The following is a 24,941-nucleotide window of genomic DNA, read 5'->3' on the forward strand; positions in this document are numbered from 1 at the left end:
TGTTTTTAAGCTATGCACGAATCAGTTGCAATCGTTGATGCCACTTTATTTTTTGTAGTAACACGATTATTAATGGATTTTTGAAAAAGTTTTGAACATTTTCGAGGGGAGTATAATCAAGGTGAGGGGAGTACGGGAGAACAGTGAATGCTAGGGGAGTACAAATATTACCTTAGTTTTACTTCGGCAGCCTCGGCTGATTTGTGAAAAGTGTTAAATTTGGGGGAACTGCAATTTTCAAGTTTCAATTTAATCAAGTATTTTCAATGAACCAGCATGATATTGCTTTAAGTTCATGTTGTATTATTTTATCCATTCACAAAAAAATAAATAAATTCTAATATTTCTAATATTTGTTGTTGAGTTTTAAGGGCTTACATAGTTCTCGGTTTGTTAAAACAAAGGTCTAACGAATAATAAACTACCTTCATAGCACCCGGTAGAATTTTTTGACACACATTTCTGACATTCTATTGAGTAATAATATTGAATGTTTGAAAGTTTTGATTTAGTCATTTTTTATTAATTTACATAATATATGGGGTTAGAATGTTCATGGACCTTAAGGTTACAGAAATTAAAAGGGGCAAGGCTTTATGACTTCGTTTTGTAAAGTTCATAGAATAGAAGTTACCGTAGCGAGGGTAAAGGGTCGCTTTTGTTGTTGAGAGATCAATAATGATAGTAACATAGATTTGAAACTTCTACGGTGTATCATTTTTGTATATCAAAATGGCGCACTACAGTGCTAATTGGATCTCAGGCTAGGTTGCCTTGAGATCGCCATTTCTACCTATCATTCTCGTACTCCTCCTATTAAAATTTTGAATGTCCTCCTAATCCTAAATGGCTTGATGTAGAACATTAATACCACATGCACTCTAAGTGTGTATCATGGTTGATATATTTTATCAAATTTTCTTGGTAAAAATCATTTTTAGTTAATCGAGCTTAATCAGCGGTTTAAAGTTTTGTTAACCGGTTTGTCAACTAAAAAAGGATTGAAAATTTGCCTCGCAATACGACAAGAAGTATTTTCAACACGCAGGACAAGAGGATAATTGTGCGGTAAATAAATAAAAATCCAAAGATAAGTGCACCAAAATTGGCACAGAATATTCGCTAATCCCTAGAAAAACAATTTTGCAGTGAAACGTTGCGGAATCGTATACGGGAACATGGTTCCAAAAATATCGCGCAAAAAATCGTTTATTAGTCATGTCAACAGACTTAAACGGTTTGTATTCGCCAAAGAATACCAAGCAAAAGACTTTGACTTCTGGAAAACGGTTGTTTTCACAGATGTGTCAAAGTTTTAAATTCATAGCTTAGATGGCAGACAAATGGTTTGGCGTAAGCCGAATATCTTCCGCAAAACACTCGAGGAACCGTTAAACACATTGGTCCGTCGGTAATAGTGTTGGGTTGTTTTTCAGCAGCTTTACATAATTGAAAGAATTATGGACCACAAGATCTACATCAATATCCTGAGGACGAATTTAAAAGATAGTGCTGCACAAATGGGTCTAGAAAACAACTTTACTTTTTATCAGGATAACGACCCAAAGCATAATGCAACCGGAATATGGTTTCTCTCTAGTAAAGTTTTTGAAACAACCCCCACACAATCACCAGACATTAATCCTATAATAAAAGTATTATGGGACAAACTGGACCGCAGGATCCGCAAATGCACCATTAAGAACAAAAACGACTTAAGGAGAAATTTCTCTATGAATGGACACAAGTAACATCAGAACAACTCAAAAATTGGTAAGGTCAATGCCGAGACGATTGTAAGCTGTAATTACCAGCAAAGGTTATGCCACAAAATATTAAAGCCCAATTTTTTGACTGTTTAAAGCAGGGTACGAATACGAAATTGACCCAGTATTACTGTAGCTTTTTCTTTACTTTAAATTTTTTAAGAAAAAAAAATTGTAAATTTACTTACTTGATTTGCACTTTGTTATTACTTTTGTATCTGAAGTCATTTTTGATGAGGAACACATTAAAACTTTTTGTTGAAATACTTTTTATTGGGTACGAATATGAAATTGATACACTGTATATCGTTTTTCAACACAACCTATAACTCTTTTGAACATTATGTCTTCTTAAAAGGACATAATATCCACACAACTTCTTTAGACAAACAAAATGTCTACCTATGTACAGGTACTCCCAAAATTGAGCTTACCCCGAGTAAAACAAATATCTTGTTTATACTGTAGTAATTTTGTTTTTTCTTTCATTATGATTTTTATTTTTAACATAAATAATTAAAACAAAAATTCTTAAAATGTGATTTCAAACCACGAACAAATGAAAAACGCTTAAACTAATCAATTTTGTCAGCAAAATTGAGCGTACAATTAAAAAAAAATATTTTTCTTAAATCGAAGAGAGGTTAAAAAAATATAAAAAAATCAAAATGTTCAATATTTTGCTGGCCCACCTTTCGATCTATCAATGCTTGCAGACTACGCCGTATTGATTCTACCAAATTTTTTTAGTGAAATTAGGAGAAATAGATTCCAAAACATTCTTGATTTAAGTTTTTAAGTCATACATACATTAATCTGCTGGTCGGGATGGTATCCCCGCTATTGTTCTGAAGAGGTGTTCTTCATTGCTGGCAAAACCACTGCGTAAGCTTTTTCATCTATCCTACTCCGCAGGTTTCGTTCCTAAGGGATGGAAAACCGCATTTGTCCAACCTATTCCCAAAAAAGGCGAATCTTCTTCACCGACCGATTGCACTTACGTCCCTTCTTTCCAAGGTCATGGAAACGCTGATTAATTATCAGCTCAAGAAATATCTCGAAGAACGGAAGCTTCTTAATGACCGACAGTATGGTTTTCGTAGCAATAGGTCCACCGGTGATCATGGTTCATCTCACCGAACAGTGGAGCAAAGCCTTACATCGTTTTGGAGAAAGTAAGATTATTGCACTTTATATTTCAAAAGCATTTGATAGGGTTTGGCATCAGGCTTTCTTATCGAAAATGCGTGATTTCGGTTTTCATGAATCCCTTTGTCATTGGATTAGTAATTGCCTTTCGGATCGTTCAATACAAGTAGTATTGGATGGATTCAAGTCTGAAAACCACAAAATAAATGCTGGGGTGCCCCAGGGCTCTGTTTTATCTCCAATACTCTTTCTCATTTTAATTAATGATCTCCTGTCTGCAACATCTTATCCAATACATTGTTTCGCTGACGATAGTACTCTTAGCTTTTCATATTTGTTTTCAGATTCACACTACACTTCTTCGGATTTGGAACTGCAAAACAGCATTGTACAATGGGGAATAAGAAACCGCGTGGAATTTAATGCTTCGAAAACGCAATGCTGTCTTGTATCGTTAAAGCGAAATATACCCCCTTGCCATTATCCATAAATGGCACTTGCATTGAGGAAACTGAACATCTCGATATTCTCGGTATGTGTATCACCAACCACCTTTTGTGGAAAGATCACATACAAGATGTCGTCAAAAATGCAGCAAGATGTTTGCGTTTTCTAATGCGATGCAAGAAGTTTTTCTCCCCCTCTGGCTGTTATTTACAAGACTTAAGTATAACTCCCATATCTGGGCTGGTGCTCTTGCAACTTACATAAGCCTCTTGGATAGTATTGAACGTAGAGCATTTAGATTGATTGGTGATATTACTATCATAAGATCATTTACGTCACTTGAACATCGTCGAAATTTTTCTAGTCTCACCCTATTTACCGTTATTTTAATGGTTTATGCTCTAGAGAAATAGCCAGCTGCATTCCTCCCCTTAAAAAGTTCAACCGTAATACTCGCGCTTCTAGGAATGCTCATCAATATACCCTCGAGCCCAACTTCGGTCGTACTGTCTAGTACAGAGATTCGTTCTTTAGCCGTACTACGCGAATGTGGGATGCCTTGCCACACTCTGTCTTTCCCAGCTATATTGCAATATTCAGGAATTCAAAACCAATGTGCACCGACATCTCCTTTCGAACCCTCTCTCCCTTTCCTAGTGCTCACACTGTGTCTACATAATAAGGGTAGTACATCCCTTAAAGTTTCCTCTTAATTTCTTCCCACAAACGCTCAATTGGATTGAGATCCGGTGATTAACGTGGAGTTTTAAGTTACTTGTTTGGGTTGTAGAACAACCATTCCCTTACAATTAGCGACGTTTGCTTAGGGTCGTTGTCTTGTTGGAAGTAAATCTCGCTGGATAAATTTAATTTTTCGGCGGATTGACACATGTTTGTCCATTACGGTTTCTATGAAATTACCGACACCATAAGCCGCCATAGATCTCTATAGCATTATGCAAACATTGTTCTCTCTGTGTTCTCCAAAAAGGTTTATTTTAGTTTCATCTGTGAACAAAACATTATTCCAAAAGCTTTGTGGCATATTACCAAACATTTTCTAAACACTTTTTTTTGTTAACGATTGAAATAAAGGATTTCTTGCGTGCTATTTGACCGTTTCTAAGAAGGCGCCTTATGGTTTCGGTTGCAATGGCCTTTCGGTAGTACACTTGTCTTCGGGTTTTATTTTATATTCGCACGTTCAGTCTCTCATCATATTGAGAAAGAATTTTCTTTCGGGCCCTTCCTACTCGATTCAGCAGTGTACATTCATATCTAATTTATTATTTTTTGAAAAGTAAGATGCGTTCGCCCGATGATTTCACCAATTTCGCGAAGGGATCCGCCTTTACAATGCAGATAATTTATTAATTTTCTTGTTGAAATACCTGTATGCTTTCTTTTTTCTTCCATTTGAACAATACAAAATATCCGTCGTTAATAAACAGTAAAAACTTAGTTAATGAGACGCATAATGTAACCGTTATTTTGCTAACAGCGGAATAACGGACTTGTCCACAACTTTGTTTTTTAACATTTTATTATTATTGCACATTAAAAAAGACTCGCAGCCTTATTACGGTTGTCAAAGATCAATTAATTGACAATTGAAACATTTTGTCAATTAATTGATAAATTGGTATTATGAACGCGAGTTGATCATTTTTTGATCCATTGTGAACAAAGATCAAAAATCTATTGTGAATAGTGCCTATTTTAGTATGTTTGGGATGGATTGTTGTCTTTTCGTTGGTTTTAACTTGTCGTTGATATCTAAAAATACATTAAGGAAGGCTTCTTTCGAAAGTCTTAAGTTTTGAATGAATCTAAAAGTGAGCCAAATTAGATTTTGTAATGTAACTAAAAAAGATCTTTTATCTACATACATATGTTCAGCCAAATCCATCGGATTTGAAGCATTGCGTAGTTTTCTTCGAATCTTTGCTTGCTCCAAAGTAATTTCTTCTCCAATTTCATTTTTACCGAAAAATAGTTCAATAGTAGACATGCTTTTGGCTTTCGCGATCCGTAAAATATTTTATCAACAAGAAATTTGTGATTGACTAAAAATTTGATAATTAATTTTGACAACCATAATACCAAGACTGTCAATTTGAATCATTCACAATAGATCTAATTTCTGAAGAGCGTTCACAGTTTATCAAATATTTTGATTGCTGACAACGATAATACCAATTCATCAATTTCATTGAAAAATGTCAACTAGCGTATTGATAATTGACAACCGTAATAGGGCTGTCGGTAACTTCAGATTTAATAAAACAATATTACTTGAACATTAAATCGTTCAAACGAGGTCTCAAAAATCGACGTTTTATCTCAGGCTGAGATCAGTTTTTTAACGCCCGAAAACCAAATGAATATATGAGTTTGAACTGAACGGAGTTTCAATTTTTCTTTTTTTTAGGGACTAACAATTTGTCAAGGAATTGACTACTATAATTTTGTAAATAAATATAATTTGTTTCCAATCAGATATAATTTGATTGGTGGACAAAACTTTTGACATCGGTCTTCGTTTTCTTCCAAAATTTTTCCAAACTTTCTTTTTCAGTGTAGGTGGTAAATGCAAATGTTTTATGTGTTTTCTTTTCTTTATGTATGTTTTTGATTTGAGTTCGTCTTATACCTAATAAAATTAAAAAATTGTGTTAATAATTTATAATAATAATAAATTGCCGAAAATTGACAACAACTTTTCCATGTAACGATTGTTGAACATTGCCATAAATTCAGAGGAGAATTTCGGACACCATTGCTGATAAATTAATGTTTTCGAGAAATATCGTTCGATAGGGCTTATTAAGTACGTCTTTTTTATTCAAAACACACGAAATTGGTATTGAATCCCATCCTAATATTAACGACAAAGTTAAACTAAAATAAAGATATCATAATTTCGTTTTTGCGAAATTTCGTTCATATATAAACTTGTAAAACGCTGAAGCAAACATCAAACTAAACAAAGTCCAATTCGTGACATTATTCATTGCGGACTGCGATTTAGGTACTTAAAAACAAAACTTTTCGATTAAGTCACGACATGAGAAATTAATAAAATAAGTAATACAAAATCCCGAGTTTATATGCCATCATAAAACATTTAAGAATCAACTGATTTTCAAACCTAAAACTGCAATATGTTTATGTTTCAATTGCGTTTTTTTTTTTAACCATTCAGTAATCTCATTAATTTATTATTCATATCGAGCTAAAGTCGTTGCATATACTTTGCTTAAAAACTTGAACTTTGCTCGGTTAACCTTTGAATTGTCAGAGAAATAAAATGAAAATGTACACAACATTGCTTCAAAAACAAAAGGCATTAGAGATTAAATTAATAATCTTTCACCACCCAGTACTTTATGTAGATAAGATAAATATTAGCTTTAAAAATGTGTAATATTTTAACCAGTTTTCTAATTTATATTTCTCTTTTTACTAAATATTAACAAAATAGAAAATAAAACCACTTTCCACTTAACAACTAATTTGTGACTGACACGAATGCCATTATAAATTTACAACTTAGGGCCTGCCTTAAGAAGAGGAACTAGCTTTTGGGTTAGCATAATGTTGCCTGCTACTTTTAGTTTGCCCTTCAAGAATGCAGCTTGTGAATTAAGTTTTCCCAAAGCGATATCAACTAAATCCTCATCAGAGACTGTCAGAGTTGTATCTACTTTAGTGTCTTTTGCTGGTCCCTCGTACACCTTCGCAGACTTCAGATCCAAAGCTGGAAAAAAAGAAAAGAAAACAATTTCAATCTAGTGAAAAGTATTTACTCAATTCTGTTGTAATTAACATCAATCCAAGCTACTTACTCCACTCTTTTGTAACTTTTCCATCTTTTGTGATCTTAAATAGAAAAACACCATTTACCGCTTTGGCTTTGGCTTCATTATCTTTAATTCCATCGATTATTTTTTCGAATATTGCGTCACTGCTGAGAGCCATTGTTTTTTTTAATTTAATGCTTTTCCTAGAATTAGTTTAGTTTTAGATTTTTTTATAATAAAACTACTCAAAGAACTCACTATTGGAATGCAAAAAGGTGCGAGTACGATGCGTCAGCGATGGTACCTGGTTGTACTTTAAAAATGATTAGGAAATTAAAAAATATGGACTGTCGTCGTCGCTGTCGCTATCGCTTCGCTGTTGTAATTTGTTTGTCCCCCCTTCGGAAATTCGTGTAGATTTTGCGCATTTTATATAAAACATATGGTCACTTTTATATATGTGCATGTGTATATTGCATGACATGTTATAAATGGAACAGGCACATTTTATGACGTCACCATCATCTAGGTGCGTTCGAAAAGATGAACAAATGTTTCATATTTTTTGAAAAATAATAAAATATTAAATTGTTAAATAATAAAACTGGACATTGATATATATTTCTAAAAACAAAGAGACAAATATTTTGAAGTCACAAAAAATGACAAGAGGGCGATAGTTGTAATAGGCAACATTTTTGTCTGTCTCTTGTGACATATAATATATGAGTGTGACATATGTTCACGGGGCGTATACTTTTTTTTTAAATTGGATTTGTTCAAGTCTAACAAAATTATCAGTAATTTTAAGACAACTCATTTGAAGTAATTGCAGTTAAAATTTGTACTGCTTGATCAAATATATCGCGAATCAGTAATTTAAACTTTAAATATGGACAATTATCTACATTATGTATAAATTAAAAAAAAAATCACTAACAGTTTATTTTTGACCCTCTTTAAAATCTTAAAGAAATTATAGAAACATTTATTTAATAAGTTATTTCAACAACAAAAAAATCTTAAACTTAAACTTATTTCCTTTTTATACACAGTATTTTTGTTCATATTTAATAGAATTTAAAAAATCTTTCCTGCTTACTTTTTGAGTTCAAAAATTAGTAACAATTCGAACGGACCTAATATGGCAACTTTACAACTTGAATTTTTAAACATTTGGCGTTTTTCTTTTTTAGCTCAGAGCTGAGCTCTGAGCAGAGTCTGAGCGAGCAGAGTAGAGTAGAATAGAGTTCTGAGCATAGTATGTTCAGAGCTCTCTGATTTAATTATGAAACTACTTGAGCACTAAACTGTCATGATTTTAAATGTCGTCTGTTTGAAGGCGTTCAAAATTTTCTTTAATCAAATTATTTAAAAAAACAGTCAAAGATTCATAAAAATGTTAAATGCAATTAGTTTTTTCTATATTATATTTTCTTCTGCGCTAGAGCGACCAGCCTCTTCCACCATTTTTATTGTTTTGACGATCATTTTTTAATTTCCCGGCTTTCAAATATCAAATTGTTTGTGTTCAGCATTTTACTCCGTTTACTTACTCTGTTATTTTATTCTGAGCTCACAGAGCGCGCTCTGAACATGTTCAGAACGAAAAAAGAAACACGAATTCGAAGCTCTGAACGATCAGAGCTGAAAAAGAAACATAATTATTTTTTTGACAGTTCGTGCTCTGCTCTGAACTAAAAAAGAAAAACGCCAATTAACAAGAAACTTCAATTCACAAACATACCTTTTATTTCATTATGACATTTAAAAGCTAGAAGTGTGTTTGTTTGTAAATATGTAGTTAAAATTTTTCATTGGTGGTTGGGTTTATTTGAGGTGTCATCTATGTACACCTTTGTATATAAAACATTGACTTGACATACTATACATGGACTGCTAGTGGTGTGAATTTTCGATACAAAATTTGAATAAAAATGGTTCCACTTCAAATTAGCTACACTAGCCCTTTTAGGCACAGTGGCAAAAAAAGTTATGAAATATTTAGCGACATCTGTTTGTATTTAGTTGAGATAAGCTTTTTCTGACATAGAAAGTACTGACATCTAGCATAATTTCTTGAAGACAAACGATGCCATGTTTTTTTTTGCTGTGAGCAACGCTGTCATTTAGGGGAGCATTTTCTTAAATTGAGGAGTAAAACAAAAAAAAAAACAACAAACACATGCTTGGTCCATGAACAAAATTAAAAACTAAAAATAATAATGTCCAAATTCGAAGTTAATTGGCCTATTGCGAAGGTTAATGTTTCGAAAACAGACAAATATAATGATGTAATGTCGTACCAAATTTTTGCTTTCACTGCTCAAAGGCCAACATTTTGAAATAATATAGTTGAAATAAATAATTTAAATTCATCACTTTTTGTTTATTAAATAAGAAATTGACAGTTGAAATTATATTTTACATCAACATACATGTTTGAATATTCATGAATAAATTAAATTCATTATTGTAAATTCGATGTTTCATATTTTCAGTTGAAAACATTAAGGGGCCAATTATAGGACCATTGAAATCGGTCCAGACGGTGTTTCCCTTTGATTACAAATGAAAATTATATAATCATCCATCGGAATTTTTTTGAGAAAAAGAAGTGTAATTGCGCATTTATTTTTCTCTACAATGGACGGAAATTCATTTTCCTGTATGTTCAAAAGTGAAACGAATCGTTCCACTGATTTGTGTTCCAATTTCACACAATTCCAATGATAGATTTCTGTCAGTAAAATTTTGTTGGTGGATTTCAATCGGTAAATTTTTTCAATGACAGAAATGTTTAAGGATATCTATAAACGACCTGTCAAAAAATTCCAATGTTTGTTTTCAATGATGAAAACCAATGATAACTATAACTGGCGCCTTATACAATGATTTGTTATTCTCGATTAAAGTTTTCGACGGCTCCCATTTTTCTGTGAAATTGTTTTTAAGGAGTTCCTTAGCAGTTAGTAGGGCATTTACCGTTAATACCTTGAGTGAATATCTTTTTTTATCTTTTATAAGGCTTATATCTGAAAATTTTCTTTCTGCTGTTGCACTATTATTGGGGCATTATATTTTAAATTTTGGTTTTTATTGTAAACCAAATACAATTTTTTTTTCCGTTTAATTTTGGGGAGTAGTTTTCGTCCGTGTGTAGAGTAGCAGTTGACTCTGAAAATAATAAAATACTACTATAGTAGCAAGAACGACAGCAGTGGTTAAAAGCATTAAATGTAAATGTTACACAATTTTTCCGCATAGCCCTCTTTGCGCTAGTGTTTTGTCCGTTAAAAGTGGAACCATCGTGAAGTTGGCTACTAGCAGTCCATGTATAGTATGTCAATGATATAAAACGTATAGTAGTTTCTATCAAAAACACTCTATATAAAGATATAAATCCCCGGTAGACATCTTGGTTTGCCTACAAGCTAAACCGGAAATCAGCCTCATAAACTTTTTCATAGTGTGCGTGTAATTTCTCCTCCAATTTATTAAATTTCCCCAAAAAACTCAGTAAGTGTGTCTATGTATGCGTAAAAACACGTCAATTTTTTCTCGTTGAATTCGTTCACATTACAAATACAACAATGTAAACAAATGGGTTTTGGAGGGTGATACGTACGAAGGATTTATATCTTTACTAGAGTGTTTTTGGTTTCTATCATCGGGTATTTTTTGGGGCGGCACCTAGTGGCGACCGACGCCGACATATTATTTATGCAGTTTTCTTACTTGAAACTTTTTAAATAAAACTTATAATTATAAGAGAATCTAAATCAAGGGGAAAATAAATCAAAAATATAGTTCAACCTGTGTTATTCGCTCTAAATAAAGTGCACGACTGTATCGTAGGAACTTGCTCATGTATTCAAAATGTGCAAGTAAAAAAAGTTTGTTTTCAAAAATTTAAATGTCATTTAATGTCTCGAAAAAAAACTTAATTTTTTTCAAATTTTTTCTTTCTTTGAAAATAGTTGGAGCGGTTTTTCTCAATTTTATTATGAAATAAAAAAAATTTGAGTGAAAATTAAAAAAAAACGTCGATTTGTTTTTGAGACAATTTGAAAAAATAAATAGAAAAAAAGGCCTACCGCGAATCGGCTCAAAACCTTTATTTCCAAATTTGAAGTCAATCGACCCAATGCTTTGGGCATAAAATATGTAAAAATAAAAAAAGAATTTAGCGAGCAGGTTACTTAAGCTCAAGGTTAAATTCTTTCAAAATACTTAAGGTGGCGCTCAAGTCAGAGCGGAGCTGGACCTCAACCAGTTTCGCACGCCAAGGTGGTTGAGGTCTTCACCTATCTGCGTGCGCCACCTGAGTCGCGGTCTTCCTCTACTGCGCCGTCCCTCGGGGTGGAATTTGAAGTTCTCTCAGTCAAAGTAAAATGGTTAAAAATATGAGAACTAGTTCACCCAGAAACGAGACCTAAGTACTCGTACTAAGCAGCAAAAATGGGAGTTGGGAAAACACTTCGCAAAAATTAAATTTTGCATATATGTATGTACTTACGGGATTCTTGTGCCTTATTTTTCGTATTTGTTTGACATATTGTTTTAGCTTACCAATAGAAACATCTTTTAAATTTTTTTTATTAAATAGAGTTCATCTTAATTTTTAAAAAAGTACCTATATAAGATTAAAAAATATACCTGTAAAATAGGTTTGCCTTCAAGGATACAAATGTCATTTTATTTGTCAAAAAGATCTCCATTTTTTAATTTTTTTGTTTGAAAATATTTAGACCAGTTTTATTTAAATAAATTTTGTATATGTAGGTACAGTGAGTGTCATTAATATTCGGTTTTTATCATGGAATTTCTTTTTTCATATTTTCCACTTATAAACATTATTATAAAACTTAGTATTTGTTTATTTTATTTATGAATGAATGTATTCTTTACAATTGATCAAAAATTATCCGCCATTTACTATCCTCCGCTAAGATTATTAGATGTAAACGCATAAAGGCTGAATGTAAACGCTCCATTAATATTCGGTTTTTTCTTCCTCTGCTTGTTTTGACATTTCTTAAGACTAACGGTTTGTTTTTTTTTTCTAATGTAAAATTAAACCAAACAAGTCTGTAGGCTTTCTGCGTACATTTGTAAAGTAATTAGAAGTCTAACATTATAGAATTATTCAATAAATAAAACATGGGTCGTAAAGGACAAAATTCGAGTCTTGAAACAAGAAATCTTGTGATTATTCAACACGAAAAAGGTGAAACTTACAAGAAAATTGCAGAGTTATTAAATATGAAGCCAAACACTTTCTGGGAAATAGTCCGGAGATACAAAAATGAAGGAAGAATCAAGCCAAAGAAGCAGTTGGGCCAACCAATAAAACTTACGGCGAAAGAAGAACGGCTTATAGTAAGAAAGATCAAAGCTAATCCTCGTTTAAGTGCCCCAAAAATAGTTGAAGAAGTCAGAATTAAATGCAAAAAGCAAATATCTGCATCAACCATTCGTCCCATCAAAGCATATGGCTACAATGGTCGTGTTGCCCGAAAGAAGCCCTTCATTAATATGCGCAACAGGAAAATTCGAGTCAACTTGGCGAAGGAGCATAAAAACAAGGATGGAAGTTGGTGAGACGACGTTATTTTTGCCGACGCCCATAGACACACCATATAAAGACCGGAATCTTTCGTACGTTTTACCCTCCAACACCCATTTGTTTACATTGTTGTATTTGTAATTTTGACATTACGTCCATTTTGAAATGTGAAATCCAACAACAATTCGATGCGGTGCATTAACTTGTTTTGACAGTTTTTTTTTTATTAAATTGCTGTGGTGAGAATTTTAGATTTGATTTTAGCTGTCAAATGAAGCATTTGTTGTTTTGTTAATTTGTTTAAAAATGCAGGATCTAAATAAAGATTCCGAATGGAATGATGTCTTCCGTGCAAAAGGTATCCTTCCACCCATTCCCGAGAATGCCATTGAAAAGCGAACTGGTTGTGAGAAGCAGAAAAATATCGAAGACATGAACATGGACGAATCTGAAGACTCTTAAGACGAAAGTGTTCGCGAGGAATATCGTCACAAACGATTGGAATAGATGCGAGCATTCGCAGACAAGACTCTTTTCGGTTCAGTGTGGGAAATTTTCGGACAAGATTACGTCAACGAAGTGACCAAAGCTGGAGAAGGTATCTGGGTTGTGTTGCATTTGTACACAAACGGTGTGCCGCTCTGTTCGGTCATACACCACCATATGCAACAGTTCCTGCGGTCGATGGCCACCACCTGCATCACATTTTTCCATTTAACTTACATATTTTTTTAAAATGTCCCTACCTCCTAAATGGGGGGAAACAGATCCGCTCCCATATTAAAAAATGCTTGTTTTTAACTGTTCTATATAAATCCGTCATCAAACTTTGTCGCCTGAGTTATCGTACTCTTCCCAAAAAATGCAATACGTAATGTCGTTGTAGCCACTAGGTGCCACCCCTTAAGAATTTCTCATCACTATTCCTTATTTTCGTGGTGAATTGACTTTAGAGGGTGGTGAATTGATGTTAGCAGTGGTGAATTGATGTTAGACCTATAGGCGCGTGTAAGTAGACGTTTCAGCTTGTAGGCAAACCAGAATGACAGATTTGTTTCCGGTCTTTATATGGTGTGTCTATGCCGACGCCAGTAAGTTTAATCTCTTTGGTTTAGACGGAAGGGTTATGGTTTGGCGGAAACCTAACGAAGAGCTAAAGGGCAAAAATTTAAAACCAACTGTCAAACATGGTTTGGGGTTGCATATCTGCAAAAGGCATGGGGAATCTTGTTTTCATCGACGGCATTATGAATAAAGAACAATATTTGAGAATTTTGCGAGAAAGTTTGAGACAAAGTGCTGAGAGAATGGGTGTTTTGCGCAGTTTCAAGTTTTACCAGGACAACGATACGAATTATAAGGCTCATGTTGTTAGAGAGTGGCTACTCTATAACTGTCCAAAAGTTATCCAAACGCCTACACAATCCCCAGACTTAAACCCAATTGAAAATTTGTGGGATGAATTGGATGAAAGAGTTCGTGAAAACCCCGTTACTTCAATAAGTGGACTTAAAATTCGACTCCAAGAAGAATGGAACAAGATTAGTATTGAATATCTTTCCAAAATTATAAAAAACATGCCTCAAAGACTTCAAGGAGTCATATCCAATCAAGGTTATCCGACAAAATATTAAATCATTTCTTAAAAAATTAATTTCTTAACGATGCATTTGTGTTTTTAGAAAAAACCGAATATTAATGAACTATGTTTTTTTTTAAGTTTTGTTCCTTTTCTATTTTTTCTTAGTTTAGCTTTTAGTTTGGTAACCAAAAATTTTACCATTTAATAAAAAATAATAAATTCTTTTTTCCCAAGCAAGAAATAGTTGTATATATTTTATTTTTAAAGACCAAGTCGAAGTAAAAAAAAATTAACAAAAACCGAATATTAATGACAGTCACTGTACAAATTTTCCATTTTTTCCTAAAAATTTTTTTGTTATCCCGTTGTTTAGTAATTGAATAGAAATTTAGTCTGGACGAATCATCATCATATATATTATTTCGTTAGCATGTCTTCCTTTTTCACCTCTCATACTGAACTAATTTAACAAATAAGGTGTCAAAACAAAGAGAATTTTCCGTAGACTATGCGAAATGCATTTTATTGAATATTAATTTATAATTTGTTGAAAAAACTTAACTTTTTATTATAATTAAATATAAAATACTCGGAAAATGTGTTGTTAAGGGAAATGGTTTGTGTATCGAATACAAACTATTTTTGTCGGTAAGCTAGTTTCATCCCAAGACACTACACATCCTAGGACAACTCATCCCGGATATGAAAAATACTTGTAAGCATACTTAACGAAAAGAATTGTTTGTGTATTCAACTAGTTCGTTCAAAGCTTTTTCCTTTAGATAGCTTTATTTTAATTTCATATTAGAAGAACCAGGATGGAAAATAAATTATCTAAAGATAAGAAAGAGGCAGAAGATGTATGTTTGGATTGTAAAGCGATCGCCTATTGGATGTGTACTTGGGTAGGTGTCTAAAAACTAAACTAAAGCAAATAAACTAAAGAATAGTTTATTTGCGTGCTCAGCTTTATGCAGATAGATATATAAAGCCATGTTTATGATGATAATGAAGGAATATTATTGGTGGGTAGAAGGCACTTACTAAAATCCAATCACATTCCTCTGTATACGTTGAACAAGTGATTCTAATAGAAAATACATATACTTTTTCTGGGCCGTTTTTTTAACTTGTACTAAGTATTAATTTTTTTATATAGGCTAAGGAAAGTAAAATACTTATGTGTGAAACAAGCTTATTCTTAAAGAATAATATTTTAATTTCTTTATCCAAAGTTTTATCAGCCCTTGAAAATGGCAAAGAAGTTGATGTTGTATACACTGATTACAGCAAAGCCTTTGATAAACTATCTCATAAGAAAATTTATCCTAAACTAAGAGCCCTAACCTTTCCATCTATATTTATAAAATGGCTAAGCTCCAATATTGCGAATAGAACTATTACGCCCATGTTCCGAATTTCGATCGAAAGCGAATTGAAATCACTTTTCAATTTTACGTGAAATGAAATTGCATGTTCTTCAATTCGATCGATCTCGAAAACTTCGAAATTACTTCGAACTTTCAGAGTTGAAGGATGATCCATTTTTATTTTGTTTCTGAAGTACAATTTTTGCTGTTTTGAAGATGGATGTGATATTATCGTCAATTTTAGGTGAAAAAACTAAGCACAATTTAAGAGAAAAAAATAAGAAGACGAATTTCGGGAGACAAAACAAATATATTATTCGATTAACCTGACAGAATGTACATAAGTGTGTGAAAATTATAAAGAATTGTTCTGATGAATAAAGTAAATTCTTGATTTCCTCTTTTAAGCGTTCATTGTAATTTAAGATTAAGCAAAGAGTTTTTTTTTATATGTTCTAAGGGAAATAGAATCTTTTATATTACCTTCATCGATTCCTTCAATTCAAAAACTTGCTCAACCCTCTGATTCCTAGCAGAAAAAAGCTACCAATGATCAATTCACAGAAATAAAAAATTTGATTTGAATGCGTTCAAAAAATGGAACAAACCGAAATACAGAACATCTATTTGCATGTTCGAAAATCCAAGTCACAATAACGAATTGTGGAACACCCAAATTCACTTTCGCAAAGTGTATTTATAAGAAGTGAAATGCAGAACATGGACAATAGAGTCCTTTTCCGGGACTCAGTCTCCAGTCCTATACATGCAACTTCTGGAGTCCCACAAGGTAGTCACCTTGGCCCCCTTCTCTTCGTCTTATCTGTTAACGATGTCGGTCTTAAATTAAAAAGCTCAAATATCCTAATATTTGCGGATGATACAAAAATGTTTAAGATTATCTCTACTCCATCTAATTCCTTACTTTTACAAAATGATCTTAATATCTTTTTTGTTTGGTGCATGTAAACAAATGACCTTTTCGCGCAAACAAATCCCATCTCATAGAGTATAATACTTCCTTAATGACGCCGTCAACGTAATCGATTCTATTAGAGATCTTGTATTATGTGTGACAAACACCTGAATTTCCATTCCCATTTTGACCAAATTATTAATAAAGCTCATAGATCTCTCGGTTTTATTAAGAGATGGTCTAAAGAATTTTCCAACCCCTATGTAACTAAAGCGCTTTACATGTTCTTATTCCGTCCTAATCTTGAATATGCATGCTAAGTATGGTCTCCCTTTTATGAAAACCATTCACTCAGAATTAAAAATGTTCAAAGACGTTTCGTTCGATTTGCCTTATGTGGTCTCCCCTAGGATGTTACATCCAACTAGCCTCCTTATGCCGATCCACTAAAACTAATAGGCTTGCAGCCCTTATATATTAGACGCAAAAACGCTGATATATTATTTGCTCACCAATTGTTAATGGGCAATATAGATTCACGCACTCCTGAGTGATATTCATCTTAACACCAACCCTCGAAATTTGCGATCTGTCTCCTTTTTCTATATCCCTCACCACCGCACTAATTACGGGCACTTTGAACCAATGTCTAGAATTCTTCGTTCCTGCAACGCTGCTATGGTAGTCTTCGATTTTAACATTTCCAAATCCAATCTGAAAGATACCCTTTACTTTTTCCCTTTTTAAGTACGAATTCCTCGGCCCTTTCAATTTTAACTCTAATAAAATTGTTAAAAAGCGTTTATGTGGTCCTTAGGACCGAATCCGAACGGCTAATTTGAGAAAGCACTTACATTACATTACATTACAAGAATTACTCTTGGAGAGTTTTCAATTCCTCGTAAGAGGCAGTACTTGTGAAAAAAAGGTTTTTATGTCACAGGCTGGGATTGAACCCAAGACCCCTGGCATGACAGCCCAACGCATTTTATTAATTCATTCTTAAACCTATCTTAAAGCTAGACAAAAATTCATAAAACTAGCCTAATTATCCATAACTTACAACTAACTTAATGGTCCCATACCGACGCTCTAAGTTAAACTATAACACTTAAAACTAATGCCTTTCGGCCCTAAGATGTATTTCATTTAAATTTTATTTATTTTTGTATTTATTAGAAAATTTGAAAAAAAAAATACTAATATCAATATCCTTTTTTATTTTTACTTACAAACTACTTAAAATTAGGTCCTTAAATAAAACTTAAAACTAACTTAAACTACCTATTCTACCTATAGACTACTTAAAACTAGAACAACCACAGTAGCAAATCTAACTGTCTAACACATTTTTCATATTTTGTTGTCTTTTTTTTAATTTTTTTTTTAATGTTTTTTTTAAATTTTGTTTTATTTTTTTTATTTTTTTTTTCGTGCAACCATGCCTATTCTACGTAAAACTAAACCCTTATACTATTAAACAAATATATAAACCGTCCAAGGCTTAAAACCCCATCCCGACTACCCACTATCAAATGCCGATTGAAGCCACCAAGACTGGTTCTCCTGCTTCACCCTATCAGTTCGGTCCCGTTCGGACACAGCCCTACTGAACCGAAGGAGCTCCGCTCCGCCTTGTGCCATGACATCCCGATTGTACGGGAGTCGCCTATCCACGGTTCTTCGTCTGACGTGGTAGATTAACGGAACTGCCAATCTATCCTGTATCAGACCGCATTTGTCTAAAAGAGGAAAAGGTGGAATGAAGCCGCTCAAGCGTGCACTTTCAAAATACTCGTCGTTCGGATAGAACGCCCCGAAAATTAAATTGTTGGTCGAAGCCATAGCTCTTGCAATGTGACCTCGGATGAGTTTTATCACGAAATTGTCAATTCTGTTGATTCGAGCCCCGTTGTATTGGACCTCGTTGGAATAGTAATGCACATAAAAAGATTCAGCTGTTCGATATAAGCCGGTACGGCGTCGTAAACACTGCAGCTCGAACACATGAAACTTCTCCATCTGGGAAGGGGCAACGTTGAACCACACAGGACAACCATAAACGATCAACGGCCGTATGAGGGCCATGTAGCATATAACCTTCACTCTGGGGTCAAGCCGACTGCTAAAAAACAGCCGCTTCGTCAGAGCGAAGGCTCCTTTGGCCCTGGTCAGAGCAGCAATTATGTGTCTGTCGAAATATAAATACTGATCTAACCAGATACCGAGGTACTTCACTACACTTTTGCTCGCTAATGGACGCCCGTGAAGATCAACGATGACCATCTTGCGCCAATTCTTGCACGTATCCCTCGTGGCCCTAGCCAACGGAGTCCGGAACAGAATTGTCTCCGACTTCTGGACATTTATTTTCAGTTTCCAGTCGTCGCAATATCGCTGAATCTTGTCGAAATCACGCTGCAAGAGAATTTTAATAACCTTTCGGGCCGTTCTGTAGGCAATTAGATCGTCAGCGTACGCAATTGCGTTTGTAAGACTACCTATCAGATCGCTGGTGTAAATGCTGAAGAGAATCGGCTAATTCACCGCTCCCTGTTGAAGACCATTTTTAATTGAGAATGTTGTGGTAGAAGTTACATTGCCACTTTTGACAACAAACTTTATACCGTTAAGCATATCAAAAAGTATATACAACAATGGCTTGCTAATGCCAAGCCTGCTCAGTTTTAGGTAAAGACCCTCTAACCATACGGTGTCAAAGGCCTTTTCCAAATCAACCTGAACAGCACCTGTGCATTGTTGTTTTGATTTATCCCATTGGATATCAGAAACGAGTGTAGAGCATGAATTGTGTCATGACCCGTCTTGAACCCGAACTGTTTATCCGGAATTATTTTGTTGTCCGCAGCCCACTTAGTCAGAGCCATATTAATGATCTCTTCGAAAACTTTGCTGATGCTCGGAAGAAGACTTATGGACGAAGATTTGACGGGTTGGAGTTATCGGGAGAGGATGAACCACAACGGTCTTCCAATGCACTGGATAATATGCATTATTCAGTGCATTATTGAAGAGTGTGGTGTAAATGTCAATTGCCTCCATCGGTAAATGTCTTAGTACAACGTTGGATATACCATCGACACCTGCTGACTTTTTGTTTTTTATTGAATTGAAGATGAGCTGAAGCTCAACCTTAGTCACTAACAAGGGACTTGGTCCCGTTATATCTGTTATATATGTCATATCATTTCGAAGGTAAAAGTGATTAAGTAGGGCTCTGTTTTCCAGGTCGTGTTTGGGGCGAATGCTAACATTCACCTTGTACACTTGCTGGAAAGCAGCTCCCAACGCTTCCACTTTTTCCTTCGGATCTTCAATTATGTAAAAGTCATCGTCAAAGATGGCTTCCTCTGGATCTATTTGCGCTGTCATGAGTACGTCTCTGTTCTCTTCAGTTCTTTGGAGTTTAAGACACGGTAGGTCATTGTCGTTCTTTTTCCTGAATATCTTGTTGATTTGGGGAACATACTAGGGTCATTGGAATTAACTGACCGGATCTTACAGTCCCAGTACTTGTTAAGTGATAACCTGTAGTTCTCCTTAATCAACAGATTGATATTTTTTATTGACGACTTCAGTGTTCCAACCTCCAAGTCGTGTGGGTCTGTAAGTCGTCTGTTTAAGTTTTTGAGTCTTGTCAGTAAGCCACTCTTGTGCCTACGTAGTGCGTCAATAGTCGCATTTCTGTAGGCGTCCATTTGGTCCCGTTCTTTTGTATTTTGATATTGTCCGTTCCATCGTTCGTTTTATTGTTTCGTCCATCTGTTGTAAATGTTGGTCAATTTCTGTATTTGTCAGGTTTCTGTTGTTTGCTAGGGCTATGTCACTCGAACGAAGTTCTCTCGCTAAGGCGTTCGTGAAACCAGGCCAGCGCATCTTACTGTAATTGTAAGAATGCGTTGCAACGTATTCCTCTAACTCCACGCGTTCGTTCGGAATCTGCATTACAGCAGCCAGTCCTCAGTGATCACTGTCGTACTCGACTATCTGTAAGCAGTTTCGATCATGTACTACAAATATCTTTTACTTTTGTAAATAACGAATACCTTACATGAAAACCATTTGTTCTATTCCAAAATATAATGTTTTTTTTTATTTTTATTTTTAGCCTCTTCGCACATTAAAAACTCAACTCAATCCAATAATGTATCGATTGCATTTATTTACTTCAGAAATGATACATTTTATACACCAAATGCAGTATTATATACTTTTTGAAGTAATCGAGTGTTCTTGGGCCGAATTTCAAGAAAAAATTCAACAAGCCAAAACCCTCGACGACATACTTCATGCCCATGACGAATTTCTTACGACCATCAAAAGCGGTGCTTTCCTTGACACAAAATCGGAAGCCTTGTCGTCTCTAATGGAAGAAGTCTACCTTGGTATAACCCGCCTAGAAATTTGGCAAGATAGATTCTTTGAAATTTGTTTTAAAGAGTTAAAAGCCGTAAAAGATTTCGAAGACGCCATCCGAGAATCGGAAAAACTTGGAAAATTCGGAGTAGATGCTGAACAACAACTCCAGCGAGATGAAGATCATAAAATATTTGAACAGAATCTCAACAGCTGCCACAAGAATCTCGAAAAAATTGGATTTGACTATGAAGTGATCGTTCGACAGTTTTTACTTGAGTTAAATTCCAATAATGATCACAACCTACAGTTGTTTGGCATTCGTTTGGACTTTAATGAGTACTACAAAAAACGAGATCAACGCCTTAATAAACCCCTCACATTTGAAAGCATGCGTGTGAGCAGCGTGTTTGGTAAGAGTCGCTACAGCATCAACTGACCCCCGCCCCCAGCAAACGAATTGATGTATTATTTTAGTCAGAATCACAGTGAGATCACAAAATGTCATCGTGCCATTTTTTGCCATTACAAAGGCGATATTAGCACAAAGTGCCATCTTCAGCCATTGTTTGTGCCGAGCAGCAGGAAACTTCTGTATGTTTCCTGCTGTGAAATTCTCTAAATTCCATGGATAAAATCGAATATCTAAATAAAAGTATTTTTTTTCTCTCTTCTTGTAGCACTTAACTGTTAATGCGTGTATTGTTCTTACAAAAAAAAGAAACTAAAATTATCTTCAAAAGCTTAAGTTTAGTTAAAAATATTTCTTAAATCAAGATTAAATTAAATTATTTGGTGAAAATCACGCTAGAGCACTGTTATATTTTTAAACTCAAAACAAACAAAAATTAACAAAAAGCAAAAGAACAAACAAAATAATATTAAATAAAACGCCCATATTTTAGAATACCTTGAAAAAATATTGTTGTTTAAGTTAGATGTCTATAGTTGCTTGATTTATGGAGTGAGTTAAGGGTAAGGGTATGTATTTAGGTCTATATAATTATATTTATTAAATGTACTCCATTTTCAAAGTGGCGAATTAACAGAAACTCAATATTTTAAACTCACAGAAATTTTGTAGAGTTTTCATATTTTACAAATTAATAGAATACAGTGATTTGTTTTCTTTACTTTTACGAAATATTTACTATGATTCTGTTTAACAAGAGGTCTTTCCTTGCTCCTCGCTATAAACGCCAAGATTTTCGCAGAGTAGGTTAAAATATATACTCAGATAGTAAACTTTAATAAATATGTTTACTCCAAGGTTTTTAAATGTGTTCATGCAATTTAGTACAAAATAATTCAACCACGTCTGCGAACATAATATCATTGTTCTTTTGATTTTTGTACGCCTATGTTATGAAATAAAAATGAGGTGGTCGTTGCCGAGATTTAATTTGCAGTCAACTGCATTTTTTGAACGTTAATTTTGAACAAAGCAGCTTGTTAGTTTTTAAAGTGTCATAAATTTCAAACTTGGAACTTTACTTCACTTACCTCTACCTTCAGTTCATGGTACAAAAACTAAAAAAACATTATTGTGTACAAAATACTCATCAGGCAAGTTACAATTCCATCAAGGTTTGCGTTTAGTATTGGAAAAAAATATTTTATTTCTTTTTTTATTTTACAAGGAACTGTTTTACACAAAACATTAATACCCCTTTTACCATTGGCGTGTCGAATGAGTAAACTTGTGAGTGTGAGAAATTTGTATTACCGTTGGCGAATTGAGAACCGTAAATTCGACTTAAATGTCATGCATTTTTCGAAGATTAATCTCACTCTATTGTCGCTATCGAATGTTCGTTGATTTGAACGTCATTCGTGTTTTTGTCGAACTTTCATATTGTGTGAGAAAAGGTCGAAGCTTATGTAAAAGAAATGACGGAAAATAAAACAATGTAAGTTCATATGTGTATTTCATTTCTTTTATAAAATAACATCAATCAATGCATTTTTGTTCAGCTGCGAGAGAACTTATAAAAATCAGTCGTATGATGGAATCGAACCCTCGTCAAACACATGTTAATTTTTGTAATTCATCAATGTATAAAGTAAGGCCCCCTTTGTGCCAACAAATGTTTTAATTTAAGTTATTGTTAAATATTATTTATGTTAGAATTAAGCCAAATATATATACATTTTGTATGGTTCAATAAATTAATTGGAATCGAACCCGAATGTAGCAAGAGGTGTTGGAGAGTTTGGTTCTTAAAAAAACCCATAAGGAATATTTGGGCCAATGCAACAACCCTCAACTAACTTCGGCAACCTACTCGCGATGGAAATGGAAAATTATTGAACGACGAAATACAAATATAAATACTACCAAAGAACATTGAACTTTCTCTTCTTTGGTACCACGTTTCAAGAACTGACTTAAGATTACTGGAGTTCCATACAAAGGAATCATGGGTTGATCCAAGATATCTTGAGTCAACATAACGAATACACATTTTATCATACGCCTTAAAAACTTGCACTAAAAACCAAAAGCTACTCTCGGGAAAAAAACTTACTATAATTACTTTTAAACTGTAATTTCTTTTTCTGCGAAGATACTGATGACGCAACTTAATCGGAGCAACGATTCCTGTATGGGTTCCGTCAACATATCCTATTACTCTTGGTAACTTGGACGTTAAAAAAAACGTACGCTGCTCTGATAACTCCCACTAGCAAAAATTTAAGGGCAGAAGCTAATTTTAGTATAGCAGGGACTAAGAAGGTACTTGCAATTTTAAATTGGCCTTCCACCTTGTTTAATACGAAGACAAACGCTTCCTTGTTTAGTCGAAAATATGGTCTGAAACTTAAGGAATTAATTAGAATTAAAATAACTTCCAGTGGATACAAAATATTTGTTCTACTTAAAGATGATTTTGAAGTTCCAAGAAATTAGAGTTGTCACGAATATTATTGCGCAGTCCAAGCATTCTTACTTTTTTTCTGAAATTTTCGTTTTCTCCTTTTTGGTTTATTTTGTATTTTTATTTAATATGAAAATTATCAATTAATGTTCAAACGGTAGACATGTGCATTCAAGAGGACACAAGCGTCCACAGGTTTTTCTCAAAACCTACCTCTGTTTATCAACTCCTACTCTCACCTCCCCGCGGTGATCATCGGGTGCCTAGTACCTCAACTGGAGATTGGGTTCCAACCCCAGTGGAAAGTTGTTGGGGGCAGCAAACGAGAGAGGGGAGAGAGGTGTTTCCACTAAGGCACCTCTCCTTATCCAAACGACAGCGGAAGAATTAACGAGATGGAATCAACGGTGGCGTCTACAGTTCCAGTAACGTTGAACTACTTAGTGAACACCTTATAGGGCTTCTTCGACTTATTCGGAGCCCAGGCCTATAAGGAGCGGTTTTATCCGGCTCCCCATCCTTAAGTTATACTTAAAGTTTCATAGTTGCGAAGCACCAACAAGCCTCGGATACGGACGGATTTACTGTTGACAACCAACGCAAACTAATTAAGGACAACGAACTTCGGATATGCACGTTGAATGTTAGGTCCATTAACAGACCACGTGCGGCCGAAGAATTAGCGGAGTCCCTAGACTGCTATAAAGCAGACATCACAGCCATCCAGGAAATACGATGGGATGGGCCGGGCAAAAAGAGGATGAAAAACTGCGATATTTACTATGGTGACTGCTACCACGAAAACCAACAGCGCTTATGTAGATGCGGCTTAGTCATTGGAGCCAGACTTAGGCAAGAAATCTTAAACTATAGGTGCATCAATGAGCGCCTCATGACCATACGCATCAAGGCTAAATTCGGCAACATTAGCCTGATATGCGCGCACGCCCCCACAGAAGAGAAAGACGACAACACCAAAGATATGTTCTTCAAGGTCTTAAACAAAACATATGAGCAATGTCCTAGCTACGATATTAAAATATTCCTGAACGATTTTAATGCCAAGCTAGGAAGGGAAGACAT

General features: G+C 34.4%; 2 protein-coding genes across 3 annotated transcripts in view; one reads left to right on the plus strand and one right to left on the minus strand.

Moving 5' to 3' along the window:
* Nucleotides 1–21,895, plus strand: part of LOC129945356 (gamma-tubulin complex component 3) — a 38,183-nt gene extending 16,288 nt beyond the window's left edge. For both annotated transcript variants that reach the window (XM_056055043.1, XM_056055042.1), the window contains exon 9: nucleotides 20,732–21,895. In XM_056055043.1, the coding sequence (XP_055911018.1) occupies nucleotides 20,732–21,418 (687 nt within the window). In that variant the 3' untranslated portion in view covers nucleotides 21,419–21,895. The remainder of the gene's footprint in view (nucleotides 1–20,731) is intronic.
* On the minus strand, nucleotides 6,787–7,565 carry LOC129945357 (peroxisomal multifunctional enzyme type 2). The gene is made up of 3 exons (XM_056055044.1): nucleotides 7,424–7,565; nucleotides 7,211–7,368; nucleotides 6,787–7,122 (listed from the first exon to the last, which is right to left on the minus strand). Exons 2-3 carry the CDS (start codon nucleotides 7,341–7,343, stop codon nucleotides 6,908–6,910), a joined length of 348 nt encoding a protein of 115 aa, XP_055911019.1. The 5' UTR covers nucleotides 7,344–7,368; nucleotides 7,424–7,565; the 3' UTR covers nucleotides 6,787–6,907.
* Nucleotides 21,896–24,941: the final 3,046 nt, after the last annotated feature.

This window comes from Eupeodes corollae, chromosome 2, assembly GCF_945859685.1.
Source record: "Eupeodes corollae chromosome 2, idEupCoro1.1, whole genome shotgun sequence".
In the NCBI taxonomy this organism is placed as follows: Eukaryota; Metazoa; Arthropoda; class Insecta; order Diptera; family Syrphidae; genus Eupeodes; species Eupeodes corollae.